General features: G+C 44.5%; 1 protein-coding gene across 1 annotated transcript in view; it reads left to right on the top strand.

Moving 5' to 3' along the window:
- GNPTG (N-acetylglucosamine-1-phosphate transferase subunit gamma) overlaps positions 1–18,210 on the top strand; it is a 53,237-nt gene that overhangs the window by 30,379 nt on the left and 4,648 nt on the right. The window contains exons 6-10 of the mRNA XM_086940572.1: positions 4,772–4,865; positions 11,086–11,200; positions 11,396–11,478; positions 11,938–12,066; positions 14,272–14,353. Coding sequence (XP_086796698.1) covers positions 4,772–4,865; positions 11,086–11,200; positions 11,396–11,478; positions 11,938–12,066; positions 14,272–14,353 — 503 coding nt within the window. The remainder of the gene's footprint in view (positions 1–4,771; positions 4,866–11,085; positions 11,201–11,395; positions 11,479–11,937; positions 12,067–14,271; positions 14,354–18,210) is intronic.

The following is an 18,210-nucleotide window of genomic DNA, read 5'->3' as shown; positions in this document are numbered from 1 at the left end:
ACTGGGCATTTTCCATGTACTGACTGCAGTGTCTGTCATTTAACCACCCACACCAAACAGCTAAATCTGGAACCGGGCAAAGTATGGACCCAAAAATCTCATACTAACTGTAACTCCACCAATGTTATATATCTGATTACTTGCCCGTGTGCCAAGAGATATGTGGGCATGACAACCCGGAAAGTCAAGACACGCATTGGCGAACATCGCAGTAATGTGCGCTGTAAGAAAGTAACCACCAAACTCAGCGAACACTTTCTGCAGGCAAATCATACCCCCAATGATATGACCTGGACAGTGATCGAACAGGTCAATAACCCCAGGAACAGAGAGAACATCCTGTTTGAAAAAGAGCAGCGCTGGGTCTATAGACTCAATACACATATCCAGGGACTAAATGATCAAATACCTTGGGCCAGCGTTCTGAAACAGTAACAATGATCAAAATAAGATTTTTTCTACATGAGGGTATCAACCAAGACTGCAGCTCTAACTATGTAAAAACAATGTACCACATTTCTACTAATAATACTCCTGGTGCATCACTCATTGTAATCCTAACTAGTCATTTACTTTTTGACTTGCTGAAATCAATTTTTCATAAGTTATTCTTCAGAAAATATTCTGCAGCCATGAACTTCTATTGCCAATAAAGTCCGCATTGCAAATCTAAAACGGACCTCCGTTTCAAAGCCCAATCACTTGATTCTCTGAGGCTTGCTTGCCAAGCCTCGTTTCCAAATAATCCTTGCCTCTAGTCTTACGCGCGCATGCGCACGGAGCTTGTATTCCAAGCCTTGTTTTGAACTCGCCGCCTCGAGTACATTGCTCGCGGGAGCACAGGGCTTGCTTCCCAAGCCTCGCTGTCAAATCAGCGTCTCCCATTGGCGGACGCCTCGACGCCTCCCCCTATTAGCGCCGGGCTTGCCCCTCGCTCGGGATCCACGAGATCCAGCGGGGGACAGCTAGGTGCCGAGTGGGTGCTGAAAGTTGCGGGCGTAAGATCAACTCTTTGGACATCCTCTGAAGTTAAGTGTTTGTGTGTGAGATCCTGCCAGATTCCTTAAACTCTCCGTTGTGTGTTTGTTTTTTCCCGTTACCTTAACAGGGTGTGCCATTGTCGCTCCCACCCCCCCCTGAATCTATGGGGCGTGGTTCACATTGAGTACAAGTGAGGATTGTTTCACTTATATGTTTCATTACTTTGCGTGCCTAAATTAGTTCTCTAATTCCACGGCCAGCAGGGCTACGAGTAACCACAACGTAGCACTGTTTTTTACGCTACACCTCGGGGATTATTTCTCCGCCGCCATACTACAGGTAGTGTTATAATTACGGGCAGCCGCCTGGCTTCCCACACGGATGGACTTAGCACTGCAAGCCTCCATTTAAATTGCCTCACCAATTGTGCAACGCCTTGTGCCAGATTACTCGACTCTGGTTCTAGTTGAGGCCCATCACCCTGGTTCTTGGGCACAACTTCTATTCTGCAATGTCATCCATCTCGGCCACGGCCATTGATAGGTTTGTTAGCACGTATCACGCCACACTATTAGTGTAACGGCCATAAAACATGATCAATAATGGTTGTTTGTTCTTGTTTATTTGTTTTGTGTGCTGTTTGTCTGTCTGTCTATCATTTGTCTACAGACTTCTGGGCTCCTCGCAACAGAGGTAAATCCCCCAGCCTTTTGGTTTGTACTTTTAACGCACCAATTTTTACGCATAGTGCTATTTTTAACTTTCACAGCCTTCGGCAGGGTGGGCCTTAGCGCGCCCATACCTGTTGAGGCGACACTCGCATACTGGTCCTGATGAAAGCCCTGTAAATTCATACACTTAAAGGGCAGAAACATGTTGACCTTCCCCTAACAGGGAAACACCAGTATTCCTTTTGGTTAGTTTCCCTGCACATAGTCTATTTAATTTTAATATGTCAAGTTGACCAGCTAATAAATGATTTTTTGGTACAACCTCTGACATTTTTAACCACACTTAACTTTTTCACTCTTCACTCTCACAAACCTGCTCCGCAGTCTCCTGGCGTCGCAGCACACTGGGGAGGTACTCGATCTCCCTAGTGGACCCGATGATGAAGCATGTCACCACTAGGGTGAGTGAGGGTTTCCTGAAAAAATCATGTATTTTTTCTTGAAAGTTGGTCCAGTCCTTTGACCACATACAGCTGGCCTCATATTTTACGTGCTATTTTCACTTTATTAACGCCATACTGACGGACACTCTTCCTTTGTTTATTTACATATAGAAATTACACCTATTTGAGCACCAAGAAACTCAGAGATATTAAAAATGCTGTAAGCAAGCACCAGAAATGCAAGGGCACTAACCTTGGCTGCTACCCGGAGTCCACAGTAAGGACTGGGTGCTGAGGAGGAGATGAAGGGGACACTATCTACTGGCTCAAGCAGACTTGAAGAGGCAGACTGTCTGCTGTGGCGATGGAGCCAGAAATACCCCTACAGGAACTCTGACGTGTGGGAGCTGTGAAGTGTGCCTACCTGCGCAAGATGACGGACTCTCACCCAGCCTCTCCAGCCTGCCTAGAGGCTAAAGGCCTCCTTCCCGGGGCTTGAGGTCGTGCTGGGTGATTGGAGGGAGAAGAAGCCTCAAGTGGCCTCTGGAGAGGACTGCACAGGAACCTTCACGGACTACCCATGCAGAAAGGAGAAACCATGTGAAATGGAATGACGCTTTAATAAGCCATAAGTTTCGAATGACTGATTCAATTCCAGTTTTGGGCTAATGTAGTCATAAAATACTTTTTAATTTGACTAAAATGGTCTGGGAGCTTCACTTTATCATTTCTTACCTTCACATACATTCTCTGTCCGGCATTTCTAAAGAGTAGGCGCGAGGCTGTCTTAGCGAAGCAGTCTGCTCCTGACTAGGAGCTAGCTTTGCACAGTGGTTGTAGAATGTGCCCCACTGCACACCCTGGCTTGCGGCACCCCCTCTATTCAGGGCCTGCCTCGGTCTGTTCTTTCATCGTTCATCGGTGGGGGTCTATAGAGACCCGTTCAATGAGTCACAACAATAAACCACTTTAAGATGCATGTATTCAGTTGTCACCTGTCTCGCCATCTCACACCAGGCGTAGAACCCAAACAGGGGAGGCCACCACTCTGGTGACGCAAACAGGACACCAGCACTCTCTCCAAATAGCCAGACTGATGCAACATTTCATCCAAGCACCCCCACGCCATACGGCAGCTTCCTTCGTGCTAATGTGGCATGAAGCACTATAGGAATGAAATACAACACAAAGGGAGAAGTAGACGCATATGTTAAGATCAAGATTAATTAACTAGATCTTAAATGTGCAAGTTTTAAAAAGACCCACTTATACAGAGTGTGTCATCAGTGGGCCCCATTACCACTAACTGAACCCTTCTTTGGCCGGTAGATATCTCTGCAGTGGGGTAGCGCAGACTAATGCCTCCCCCCCCACCTTGCAGAATGTGGTGAGGGCCACACAGCCTCCCATAACTCGCAAATGTTCATTGGCCTTGGGTTAACTGGGGGCTCCTGCGCCGCCAAGGTTGCGGGGCCTGCGTTACGTCTCTAGCCCCCTGCATCCATTAGGGACTCCCTTTATCACTCAATGACGCCCTCTGATTCTTCGGTCCCAATCCTGCCTGTACCCCGGGGCTGCGTGAAGTCAATCCACTAAAGTGAGAAGGCAGCCGAGCCAGAGGTGTGGCTTGGCCCCAAAAATCAAATCTCGAGCCGAGCTATCAAAAGCCACTTGTGCAAACTGTCCCACTAATGACGAAGAACAAATAAAGACTTGCCTGCAGCTTCCATCCGGGTCAGGGGGTGTTATCTTCGTTCAGGGACGCATTGCCGACGAGCTTACGAAAGCCATTGCAGACAATGGCTGTGACCGTGTGCTTTAGGAGACGCGCTGTGAAAGTGAAAGTGTGGGAGAGCGCGAGAAGAGGCGAGTGCGTTCACAGCGCGTGTCTCCTAAAGGGTGAGCGTTCACAGCGCGTGTCCCCTAAAGCGCGCGGTCACAGCCATTGACTGCAATGGCTTTGGTAAGCTTGTGCAACTCTCCTGTCTTCACTTCACGAGTTACATGGCGACAATAAGTCTCACTACGCGAGCAGCGCATGCGCTGCATCGGTTAGCGAGACCTAAGAAATGTAAATGTTCAGTTTTGGGATACCTTAAGATTTGTCTTTGCTTTTCCTCCAATATCTTGGACATCGTTTTTAGAAGAAAAAAAATTAAATGTTCAGTTGTGGGATATCTTAAGATGTGTCTTTGTTTTTCCTACAATATCGTGGACATTTATTTTGTACTTACACTTTTAATAGTGTTTTACGAACAAGCATTTGCAAGGCCAATAGCTTGGCACTCACATTATGAAGTCAACACCTGTTGGTTTTATCAGTGCTTGATTATTTTGTATTATTATTTTGAATGTTTAATAAAGCTTAACTGACTCCAGAGAGCTGTGAGAATTTTACCAGCATGGATAAGAAAAAAATGAAATAAAAAATTACAATTAAATATTTCATTCGGTAGTGAAATTCAGCTTGAGGACAGGGAGACTAGAAATTAAAAGCTAAAGGGGATAATGATCAAGAAAAAGTGTTTTAGATTTATAAATGTGATAATAGTGCATTTGGCATTGTACTGTTGAAAACACTTTTGGTTTAATGAATTTGGTGTGTTGCATAATGTTTTGTGTAATATTTCATGTTTGATTGAATCTAACAAGTTACTTTGGTGTGCTGTGTTCCAGAATCTGGCATGAGTGGGAAATCGAAAACAACACGTTCGCTGGTATGTGGATGAGAGAAGGTGATTCTTGTGGGAACAAGAACAGACAAACCAAGGTATGCTATTTTTTTACAATGTGCAGGATTTTTGTTTCTGAGGCCTACACAAGTATAAAAGATATTAGGCATGGTTGTGAAACAGAGTATGTCTTGTTTTTTTTTTTTACTACATTCAAAATAAAGTTTACTAAGGACATGATTGTGTAATTAATTGTTTTATCTACTCTCTCATTTCCCTCCCCATACATCTGTTCTATTCTCAAAAGCACAATCCTTTTTTCCACACTCCCCCTGGAACAACCCTCTTTTCTGTTTTGAAACGTTCTCTACAGTGATCTGTGATAACTGTGAGATTAAACAGTCACTATTGAAGCTATCTATGGTGCTTGTCATTTTGAGGATATACTTAATTGAGAAACAACTGGGGTACACGTATGATGTAACTAGAGTTCTATGTGTACCATGTTCATAGAGTTTGACTTATTGAATACCTTCTTAAGGAAATTAGTCTAGGACCATTGTTTTCTATTCCAAGCATTACCGCGGTCCATGGACTAGTATTGGTCACCCCATTATTTTGTAATGGGTGTCTACAGGGATAGGCTTTTGCTCTTGGGAGCATGCAGCCATTCTGATCCTCTCTCGTAAGGCTGTTCCTGCTCAGGCTCCATGCCCTCAGTCCACTGTGTAGCTCTTGAGTGGGCTGGGGTAGTTTCTCTGACCTCTCTTGGAATCTGTGTTTGTTCTATAGAGGGCTGTCCTCGTCTTGCTCCTCTCTCAGGGAAGAGACGGCTTCACCATTTGAGGGGCAGGTTGGAGGGTTCTCGTGCGTCTCAATGTGTGCTTCTTACTTCACTTTGACATCTCTCCAATGAATCCTGGTTCATTCTATGGGCTCCTCTTCATGCCTTTTTTTGCCCCGCTTCAGCATCTCCCTGGAGAACAGCGCTTCACACCAAGGGCTCCTTCATATCTTCTTCGGGGGGAAGTGCACGTTCCCCTCTTGGTGAGCAGTCAAGGTGGCCAGTGCGGGTCTGCTATCTCCACTCTGCTTATCCTCCATCAGATTTGTCTTTCAGTTACTACCATTTTTGTTGTATATTTATGTTGATTGATTTCAAGAAGTTCTTTGCAGAATCAAGAAGATCTTTGCAGAAAAATGATCTAAGATGTTAACCATGCATTTGGAAAATATAGCATTAGGAAAGATCAGACAGCTTGACTGGCGGGAACTTTAACAACCCAGGCCAGAGGGTATGGAGAGTTGAACATAGGTATGCATACCTATCCGGCAGAAATCCAGTTCGATTGTTGACTGTCCTGATACTGTGCAGCTTGATTGAGTCCCTCCAGACATCATTCCAGCCACTGAGTGGTGAACGTAGCCAGGCCTGCTACTCTGTATCTTGGGTATTTCGGGGAGTGTGATTCACGAAGTGTCAAAGACTAGACCAGGTGCAGGCAAAACTCAACCAGAGCTGCGGCTCCGCAAGGAATGCCCTCATCAGATATCTGTTCTGTGTGCTTCCCCAGTCTCACAATCTAGTCCTCCCTGAGTGGCCACTAACCCTCTCTCCATTCCGTGACACCCTGCCTTCTGACCCTTTTCCATGCCTCCTGGTGATTGCCCCCTGATACTAAGGTAAGGGAAGAGTTGAGAGAGGGAGTGACTGCGTAATGCTAGGCTGATTATGGTTCATTATCGAGAACAGGCCCATGCCTTAACCACCTCTCCCCCTGCACACTCTTCCTGGGTGAGACGGGAAATAGCCTTTACCGTGTGGTTTTTACCACATTGTGTCTTTACAATGCATGCTTTTAGCACGCATTTAAGATAAGTTGGTAGGTCTCCCCACACATTTTTATAAATATGCCTGGTATTGGCGTGCATGGTAAAAGAATAGCTGTTCCAAAAACAAATGCGCTGTAAAGGCATGCAAAGTATTTCCATGAGTTGTTCCATCATACAACCCATCATGACTAAACAGTAGGGAAGCTGCAGAGTAGAATCTGCCCGCCACTGTATGCCCTCTTTTTCCTGCAGCACCACCAGCTTAACTCCTGCACCTGGCCTCCCATCTCCACCGCACTTGTTTATTCTCTCTGCAGTTCTACTCTGCGTTTGTAGCTTGTAGTTGCTTCTGCACATGCCTGCACTGTGCATTTCCTTCACCATGCCTCTGTGCTCTATATAGCTTTATAACTGTGTGCCACCAATGATACCCCCTTCAGAGCCTTGATTCAGGGTTTGGTGAATTAGAAGATGCGCTGCTCAGCAGTGCAGAACAGCTGCTTCCTTGCACTTCTCCATTTGTGTGGAACAGACGAGTACAGTAAGTAAGAAATCTCCATAGAATAAAGCTCATCAGTAGGTCATAATTCTCTGGCTGTTCTCTTGACAGCAGTTATTTTTTAAAGGCCATTTGAGTGTTATCCAGTGCCTACAGTAGAGACACTTGGGCAGTCCACACGTTCAGCCCTGGAAATAGAAATCAACTTCCAGTCTGTAACATTTTCTAAAGCTTGAGTTCATACTATGGTGAAATATGTCATCTTATGGGGACAGATCTCGTCTTTGTAGTAATAATAAAAACTAATAATAATTCCAGCTTTGAAATTCGTAACGTATCACTTTGACTTTTTGGATTGCCACAAACCGGATCTTTTATTTTTGACAGAAACCTGGTTCTGTCCAGATTCCCTTCATAACATCCTTGCATCACTACCCTCCACTTACTATGCCTTATGGGCTGATCGACTGCCGGGCAGGGCAGGTGGAGGCGTTGCTCTGATTGTCCGGTCGGACTTCCACTTCCAAATTCTCTCCTGTCCGGTCATCAAGGGAACTGAGTGCTTGGTGATGCGATCCGCCTCTTTTCAAACCCCCATCACTTGTGTCCTCGTTTACCGTCCCCCTAACCCTGCCCCCCACTTTTTAACTGAGTTCGAGGAACTACTGGCCTCATTAACAGTCAACAATTCTTCTGTTTTAGTCCTTGGCGACTTTAACTTTTGGCCGTCTGATCCTGCGGAAGACGCAGCATCTAGGAATTTCACAGACTCCCTCCTTAGCCTAAATTTTATCTCCCACGTGTCCGCTCCTACTCTTACAAAGGGTCACGTCCTAGATCAAATTTGGTCACTGAATATTTCGGTCTCCCTCCCTACTATTACACCATGTTTGTGGTCCGACCACTTCCTGATCTCGTTCACCTTAGACCTTCACCGGCCCAAACGCCCAGCCCTCCCCAGGAACATCTGGGCCCGCAACTGGAACAAGGCTGATATTCCTGTCCTCTGTCTCTCTCTTCAAAATTCCTACCCAGCCCTGGAGGAACTCTCTCCGTCTTCCCAGGCCACTGCCATCAATGACTGGCTATCCAGGTCCTGCAATCAGGTAGCTCCTTTGAAACGTGTTGCTGTGAAACGTGCTCACAATGTCAACAAATGGTTCACCGATGAACTTAAGGGAAAGAAGCTAGCTGCCCGCCAGGCTGAACGCGCAAGGAGGCGCTCCTACTGCCCAACTTTAAAAGCTCACTACTCGCTTTTGCTTAACGCACATAAAAGGGCAATTCTTTCAGCCAAGACTGATTACTTCTCCGATAAAATACTCTCATCGGGAAACCAGTCTAGAGAAATTTTCTCTACCGTTCATGAGCTGGCCCTGTCAGACAGAACCTCCCTAAAACCTTCCCCTTCCCAAGCCCTCTGCGACTCCCTAAACAACTATTTTTTGGAGAAAATCGAAGCCATTAAGGCCAACATACCCCCCCACCCCCACTCCCCCCGGCCCCTGAACCTTCGCCCAATAGGTTTCATCTAGACCACATCCCCCAACTGACTAGAGAGATGTTATCTTCTCTTGCGTTGAGAGTCAAATCAGGCTCCCCTTCAGATGTTTGCCCAGCGCCCATCCTGAGAGAAATCTTTCTGGCTTGCCCTTCTCCTCCCTTGGCATTCCTGAACGATTCTCTCGGGAATGGTACAGTCCCAAAGCTTCACAAATCAGCCATAATCATCCCCCTTCTGAAAAAACCCGTGCTGACCCTGCTTCCCTGACTATATTCCTATTTCCCTTCTCCCTTACTTGGGAAAAATTCTGGAATGCCACATCGCCTCTGTCCTCAGTTCCTTTGTGGAGGACAGTGGCTACCTGGCCTCCTGTCAGGCTGGATTTCTCCCCCGCCACTCTGCCGAGAAGGTCGTGGTCTCGGTCCTGGACAGCCTCAGGGAGGGAATGGATGGGGGCCGTCCTCAGGCTTTGGTCCTCCTAGATTTGTCCGCTGCCTTTGACACGGTTGATCATTCCATCCTTCTCACCCGTGTCAGGGCAGCGCGTATCAGGGGGCCTCCCCTGGCTTGGCTCACCTCCTTCCTGAAGGACCGTACCCAGGCTGTCCATCTAGAAGGGTTCTCCTCTTCCCCACGTAAGGTGCAGTGCGGTGCCCCCCAAGGTTCTTCCCTCTCTCCTCTCCTATTTAATCGTTATATTTTTCCCCTTATTTCTGCTCTACAACAACTGGAGGTCACTGTCTTTAATTATGCAGATGACCTCCAGTTGATCTTCAACCTCTCACACTCTTCTGAATCTATCTCTAATTTCCAATCAATCATGATCTTTATCAGGGACTGGATGAATTTTAACCACCTCAAACTCAACCCAGACAAAACTGAGCTGGTTTTGACCGGTGGTGCATCCAGTCCCTGGACCTCTATGTTTTGGCCCCCTTCACTTGGTCCCCCCCCCCTTCACTTTCTCATTCTGTCAAAACACTCGGGATCACGTTAAACCAAAACCTTACTTTGCACTCTCAGATCAGTATGGTGGTGTCTTCCTGCTTCTTCACTCTTCGCACTATCAGGAAAATCTCTAGATTCTTCTCCCTTCCCGCCCTCAAACTCATCATGATGGCAATGGTTTTATCACGGCTGGACTACGGTAACATCCTGTACAACGGCGTTCCGGCTTATGCTCTCCGACGCCTACAGCTGGTTCAGAACCAAGCGGCCCGCCTCATTTATGGTCTCCCTAAATCCCATCATGCTACCTCTGTATTGAAGAACCTGCATTGGTTGCCCATTAGGGAGAGGGCCCTTTTCAAACTGGGCTGTACTGCGTTCCAGGCCCGAGCTGGAACTGCCCCAGCCTTCATAACCTCGGCAATCTCCAGCTATACACCAGTCAGAGAGCTTCGCTCCTCCTCCCAGTCCCTTCTTTCCGTCCATCGTTTCAGGAAGAGGAGGATGGGGGGGTGAAGTTTGCGGTCCTCTGCCCCACTTTCTGGAACTCCCTCCCTCTCAATATCCGATCCATCCCACTTTACCCTAATTTTCGTAAGGCCTTAAAAACCCATCTCTTTCTGCAAGCATTTCCAGCCTAGCCTTCTCACAGCTGCCACCCGGGTTCTAAAGTCCTCAGCGCCAAGAAACCGCTAGGTAAAAGCGCGCTTTATAAGTGTTTTTAAATTCAAATTCAAATCACCCCTAAGGGTATCCAGGCGCTGGGGGCAGACGGTGAGATCAAGTGAGCTATTGGCCAGAGTCACATGACGCAGAGCTGCCGCCGACTGAACCATGAGCCCGGCGCTCTGAAGTCATACTCTTTGGCTGCTACGCCGCACCGGTGATGGAAGCGTGAGCCCCACGCTCTGGAGTCAGCTGCTCTGGCCGCTACGCCACACCAGGGATGGACCCGTGAGCCCTGCGCTCCAGTCAGACACTCTGCCCGCTGCGCCACACATCTCCCTCTAGTCAGTTAAAATAAATGTTTCAGTTTTGCATTGGCCACCAAGCTTCATGTGACAGTTTGTTAGCCTCACCAAAATCCGGTTTTCACCAATCTTTGGCAGACGTTGACTGAACACAGCTAAATGAATTGCATATTAACACACGTTCTTTACCACAAAGAATACAGACTGCAGAGAAATTGGGTGTAGGTGCACATGCAAAACAGAGCATTTACCACCATGACCAGAACCCCCCCCCCCCCCTCACTCTTCGACCCGGAACAGGCCGCTATTTTCCTAAGCAGCTAAGAACAGAACGCGGCACACTCATAAGTGGCACAGATGACGTCAGAGTCTATTAATGTGAAGCTATAAAAGAAATCCTTTATTTGTTGCACAAATGTGATTTGATTGTAGCCTGTGACATGATCATAGCGCTGCATATGATTGATTTTGTTACAGACTACAATCGAATCACTATTTTTTGTGGCCTCCGTTATGTTCTTACCGCTTTAATTACATGTCTCTTATTTTCTACCCGTCTTCAGGTTCTCCTTGTTTGCGGAAAAAGCCACAAGTTGGTGCAAGTGTCCGAGCCAAGTACCTGTGTGTACTCTCTGACCTTCGAGACGCCTCTGGTCTGCCACCCTCATTCTCTGCTAGGTATGACAAGGAGGGCATGCCACCATGGTTGCTGAGCTGAATGACTTATAAAATCCTCACCCCACCCACCCCTGAGGTTGAATGAAATATGATGGGAAGATATTTTACTCGGTGAAGGACATAGTCCCTCATTTATTTCAGTGGTACTTTTATTTGTATGCACACACATTTGATGCCAGCTCTTTTACATTTCAGTGTACCCCACACTAAAAGAAACCCTGCGACGGAAATGGGATGACGCGGAACAGTCTGTCTATGACGAGCTTATTACTTTACAGGTGCCATTTCATACTTTCTCAAACACCTAACTTAAAAATCTCTTTTACTGCAGGCGTGTAAAGCCAGAACAAAGTTACACTTTCGAAATAATACAAAATTAGAGATTTAAAGATAAATTAAAAAATAAATAACTGTCGAATGATAATAGAATGTCACAATTATGTTTTGTTGATTGATAAACGCGTGGATTAAAAGCTATAGTGTAGTTGGCTTTTAATGCCCCTTTTTGTTTTTTTACACCTGCCTATGGGGGAGCTGGCCACCAAATGGAAATCACGCTAGTCATCTAGGGAAAGATAAAGATTGGTTTATCTTTGTGCCAGACCATGATGCATAATGCAGCATTTATTGTTTTAATGAGTAGCAAAATATTATTTACCACTTTTTATGTGGCGCTTACAAATTATTTCTTGCTACTAGATAACAATTGTAATGTGGTCTTGTATTTTTGCTTCTAGGGATACAAGAAAAAACTGAAAGCAATTTTTGAAGAAGCCGGCTATATAAAGACGGCAGTTGGAAAACAATCTGAGAAACAAACACAGAACAAAGTTGTTCATTTTGAAACACTGGAAACATGCAAAAAGGTAGTAAAGATGTTCTACCAAAATTGTCCTGAAATAAACACATTTATGATGTATTTCAATTAATATTGCTTAAATTAATGCAAAAACTGCAGGACACTGCCAAATCAGTAGGAAGGGTGTGTCAATAGGCCACAGCAAAAATATGCTCCTGAACCCATTGTTGGCATTGTTATTTATCATTTATTTAAGTACATATTCTACCATAGCAGCATTTCCAGACTGTCCCTAAGTGTCCATTGCAGAGTTCGATTCAGCCTGTGTATATGTGCCATTAGATAGAGCGAATCAGTGTGCCAGTGTCAGACTGTGTCATCCATGTTGTGATCTGGGTTTGTCGGATGAGGTCCCCCATATGGCTGTACAAGGTCGTTTGCATGTTTTCTCACTCGATACACATAACCATTGCCCAGCTGATGTGCTGGGTGGTTAGTGGAAGCATGTGTATTGGTAGCGCTTGTAGACAGTTGCGTATTTGAGCAGTATTGGGTGTGCGGTCGGGGTTCTCTCTATATATTCTGTTATGGGTATAACTGAGCTCCAGTTTGACCAAAGGTTAAGCCATGCATCCAGAGCCACTGGACACGGTCTTCTTTGCACCGTCCGTGTAATCATTCAAGTGCGGATGATGCTATACTGCTGGATTACCAGCACTACAGTTTGCTTTCTGTGTTTCGATGGATACAGGCTTTGTAATAATCTCCTTTAGGTAACTGAGCCTAAGGGTGAAGCCTATCCTTCCTTTGGGCACAAGGACACCTTCCTGGCTTTGTTTTATGCTTGTGTGCTCTGTTCCCCCACTGTTGTGTTTGTACAGAGTCCTTCACTATTACAGGCCTTGTCCTTAGTCTAACATCTCATGTTTAGGTGTACGAGGACAGTATTTAATCCGCGCATTTCTGTCATGCTGTGCACCCTGTGCCTACAAAGGCTGACATGGCTCAACCGCATCCCCTAGGACCTTGTGCTCATGAGATGAATGCTAATGAGTGGCATAGCAGCTCTTGGACTCGTTGACAGGGATAACTGCTGTGTATCCCCTGACATTAACTTGCCTCTTGGAGCTGCCATCAAGTAATTGGAGCACTCAAGCTTAGTGTGACCTTCCTATCTCTATAGCTACCGTTCATGTTCTGCCACACCTTGGCACATGCAGTGATCCATTCAGCAGCTTCTGTTCTAGAAACCTGTTGCTGTCGTCTGTCTTCTTTGATAGTAGGAGACCTTTCCTTCCCACCAACTAAACCCTCCTCACTGGGCTCTCCCATATTAAGAGCAGCTTGCAAAAGGTGGATTTGAGGGCTGGCATGGCACTTCTCCAACGCCGGGTGGTGATGGGCTTGTGGGACGGAGGTTCCTTTTCCATCTCCTGAGGCTTCAAGTCCTTCTAAGAAACTGTTTGGGTCGTGTCTGAACCAGGTGGCAAAAAAAATCTTATCTGATCAGGTGACTTTTTGCCTGTGTCTTATGGGTTTCAGTGAGCATGAGCACAAGAAATTCAAAGCACACCTGAAACGGAGTGCAAAATGGCCTACAAAATCAAAATAAGTTCTGATATTCAGATGCCAGCTTTAGATGCCAGGAGAGAGCCGAGCAAATGTATCTACAACATACCAAGCTGCAAACCTTCCATTACAGATGAGTTACCCTTTTCCTTCCTTCACTTCCCACATTTCAATTCCAAATTATCACAGGTAAATGAAGCTCCCGGACAGTTGCACACATGATGAAAGCTGGTTCGGTAACCCTTTTCTTTGTTTATTCACTTGCTTGCATTTAAGCGCATGCATCTAAAGTTCTGCTGTGTATTGCTCAGCCAATCCTGCCATCATCATGCATTCTGTGTCACACACAACAGTACAGCATTGTACACAATTGTACTTTTCCACTCTTGCTAGGTAGACCACAAAATACACTTGCAATGGTATTCATGTAGTTCAGAACACCAATCAGTCTGTTACCTGTGTACAAACCCCTTGAGAAAACTAACCACACCCACAAGAGCTTTACACAATAAACCTTACCAGCAAACGCCATGAGAAATATTAAATGGTCAATCTAAACTGTTCATTTTTGTATAGGTAGATGTAGAATTAATCTTTAGCATCAAGAGGCGAGTGTGTAGATTTTATGTGGGAACTGTATGTTCGTGTGTACAAATCTGATAAATCAGAAAGTGTCATTTCACCTGTTTGTGTTACATTTTAGAAATATGAGGAGCTAACTAAGGAAGTACAAAGGCTGAGAGAACTTTTAGCACAGAATGGCATTTCATATGGAAACAAATCAGGTGAGTATTATATATGTTTTTTTACGGATTGCATAGTATATATTGCTTTCAGTAAAGTAGAAGACTGCAACGTAAATGGATACATCAAAATGTATGGTAGTATACATTGTTCATTCCAATTCTTGTTTTATCAGTGGGCCATTGTTCTTATTTGTAGTGGCTGCAATTTGAAATTCGATTAGTTATGACCAGGGTGTCATAACTGAAGATATTATGGCAGTCAACAGCCTAACTATTTTGCTAAACTCTGTTTGCTTTCTTTTGAATGCTTTCCTTTTAAAGGATAAACTTTAGGTTGTCATTCTCTTTACACATATGTCCCCAGCCAGAACACAAAGTATTGTGGAAGTAAGCGCAAAGCATCATAAACTGCCCTTTGAGTAGAGAGGTTTGTGGTATTAATGGGAAAACGCTCAGCTTTACAGTTTGGCCTTGATTGGTCACAAAAAAGTGTTCCAGAGAAAAGCCTTCTCTGTTTTCTTCAGTGTCCTAAATTGAGTTAACTAGATAGTGAAGAAGTAGGTCTTCTTGTGAAATGGTAAGCATGCTTGTCAAAGGATCTGGAGTTAAAGCTTCAAACCCTCCTCCGCTGTATGAACTTCCCAAATTGACCTTTAGTTCATGATGCTACCAGTGCAGGCAAGAAAGTTGTTCAACGTCTGATTATCACAGTGATACTAGCAACAAGAGATCCAGTTTGTGTAAATAGTGGGAGGAATAACCCAGAAGGAGACATACGTGATCGACAAAAGATTTGTGTTGCAGTAGCTCCCCTAGAAAGAGGGAGTGGGGTTATTTTAGAGTGGTAGCATACCAGATATAAAGCTTCCCCGTCATTGACACTGCAGTTATATTTGTGCACTCAAATAGTTCTGCCTATGTGCGTAATCTCAGAACACTTTAAATACACATGCCTGTCCAAGGGTGCATTCCCTTTTTTATTTTATTATATTAAAAAGGGATAATTAAACATTATAGTAGACAATGTAGAAGCAGCATCTATAACGTTTCCTGATTGTTTTCTGAAAGTGAAAACATGGAAGAAAAGTGGTCAAAGTGATATACTGGAACTTTACATTAATTTGAAGTTAAGTGCCCCTGGTTGGTTCGGAATTCCAAGAAAACACTGATTTAACAGCTCATTTTTCCACTCTATTTATTTAACATCCCTGTACATTGAGCTTTGCCTTTTTTAGCATCTGGACAGAGACCGCTTTACCTGTTGGTTGCAAATGCTGGTGTGATCAGTATAAGTCTATGACCTGTCACAGATGGCTACACTGTGCAATTTACATTCTGCCTTTTGTGATGGGACAAAGAAGTCCCTCACTCAACTCTTGGCAGCAGAAATAGCTTCCCCAGTGCTGGCAGGGCCTTCAAATCGTGTGCTGGCAGGGCCTTCAACTCGTATGCTAGCATCCCTGCTACCTGCTCTCACCCAGCCTCTTTTTGCTCATATAGTTCCCCACAGTTAGTCTGTATTGCCTCTAATGGCTGTTTTTTCACGCCCAGGCAAAACTTTAATTACGCTGGCATAATTCAAATAATTTCGGGAATTTCGTGTTTTGGTTGTTATGCAAAATTTCCAAAATTCCACAAAAATTATAGCACAGGAATAAGGCAAACCACCAGAACACAAGCAGCTGTTCTCTGCAATTGTAGGGCTTTTTTTAGTGTGCAATACACCAGTGTCAATTGGCGTGAGGTCCCATTTCACACTGACATATAGTGATAAATGACCGGTTTGCATTTGACTTAATTATGTTTTGCATAATTTATCAAAGCAAATTATGCGAACTAAGGACACTCGTACTACTTTTGAGTCTCTTTTTTAATTGTACAAATCTTTTGTTGTAAGCTCTCTCAAAATCATTTTAGTAAGTTTTGCTGTTTGTGAATGTTTTCACTAGAGAAGACTTGATGACTTTTCTGGTGGTGAATTACATCTCCTATGGCGATTCTTTTTCTTAACAAAGATCCCCATACTTTCTGAATCCTGTGCCTCCTTGACAGCCTCAGTGTTCAGGAGTGTGCACTATGGTTGAAAATATCTGAGGATCAGGAAGAATTTCACGTCAAAGTGTAATCACATTCAAGAGACTCCTCAGAATATCAGTCACTTCCGGCCAGTGACTCATCACTTCCGTAAAGCGCAATCGACCGAGCCCAGGAAGGATCAAAGTAAAGGTTGAGGGACCACCAGTTGCAGGACTCTTGTCTCTCCTGTTGGTCTCTCTGCAGTCTCATGTGGAGATCCTCAATACTGAATAAACCAACAACTAGGGAACATTTGGTACTGAGCAAGCAAAAGAAGAACAACACTAAGGACTCTGAATTCGTAGGAGCCCTAACTTTATTACCAAAATCATATATTACAACTCCAGAAAGTGGTAGACCGAATGCAAAGAGGGAGGGGCCATCTCCAAGACTAATTCAGATCAGTGTCAATATATAGATATGTTAGCAGTGCTGTAGCTTCAGCCTCGCATATTTTGGAGTCTAGTATTTCTAGGACCCTCAGTAGGAAATGCACAACAAAGAAAAAAGTTCCTTTAAGTCATTTGCAAACCTTAAAACACCTCAGTGAATTCATCTTGGCGGTAGGAAAAAAAGAGCCAAACTTTTGAAGTAGTTGCCATTATTACAAATGAGCATATCAATGGGGTGGTTACAGGGTTGAATGCCGACAAGGGCTAGTGTTACTGTGTGAGCTTGGGGAGAGACAATCAAGAAATCTGTCATAGCAAGTGGTACACATAGACTGCCATATGAAGCTAGTGATAATATACTCGACTTGTTTGAATATTTTACAATTTATATAACATGGAATGTGGTGGAAAAGGCAAAGGAACTAAGTGAGAATATGTAGATTCAATATAGAGTGCAATAAATCATGGAGATGGGAGTCTTTAACAAGCGTCTCTTCCAAGCTCAGGCATTTAGCAATGAAAGAGACGGTAAATCCTAGACAGAAGATTGATTGAGCCTACCAGAAACCGACACTATGTCAAGAGGACTGATTACAGTTGAGGAGGCAGTATCTAGCGCACCAGAGCAGTATTTTTATGCTCGCTCATAGTCCTAGCTGGAATAAGACCATATTGCTCATCTGAAACTATAGAACCAGCAGTAACTGGTAAACTATGAAAGAGGTGGGGCGTAAATGTGTACCTGGAGTAGAAACGAGTGAGCAAGGCCGCCTCTATAGAAGAGGATTGACAGGGTTGTCTCCCACAAAAAATAGTTTGAAAAAACAAAGCCAAATGGGGCATCTGCCAGATGCAGATTGAAATTCCAGCGCTTTTGTCATGTGCCAGGCAGTTCTTGCAGCTCACCGTCCCAAAGGCAATTGTGAAAAAACAGTGGCAAAATATTAGGTTTTTCAACACAGTTTCCCTAAAAACTTGGTAAGCAGCTGTATGTAATATAGAAAGTAAAACACTATGCAATATCACAAGGCCCAGCATTCATCAAAATGTACACAGCATCTTCCTTCATTGTGCGTTCTTACCTCTTCACATTGAGAATCTCAGTGCCCTCACTGGGCACTCATATGCTCAAACTTCTGCCCAATCAGAATTCAGAATTCAGGAGAGGGCTGGAGGCAAACCATGCTTCTTTTTTTGTAGCATTAAGATATACGTAATGCGGCATTCTTGTCTTTCTTTTAGAAAATTCCAATGTCTGTTTAACTCCAAGGGGTTCAATAGACAAAGCCATTTACGGCTGGCTGAAGACCAATGTTTGTGAACATAAGGGATCCATTTACAGCAGACAGCTGTTCATAAAAGAATACCTCTCAGGCGTAAGTTGTTTTACTACTGCAAAACTGTATGCCACACTTCAGACAACTATGC

Source organism: Lissotriton vulgaris, chromosome 10, assembly GCF_964263255.1.
Source record: "Lissotriton vulgaris chromosome 10, aLisVul1.2, whole genome shotgun sequence".
Taxonomy (NCBI): Eukaryota; Metazoa; Chordata; class Amphibia; order Caudata; family Salamandridae; genus Lissotriton; species Lissotriton vulgaris.
Note: the sequence above shows the minus strand (reverse complement) of the source record. Positions and strands in the feature narration are given on the sequence as shown.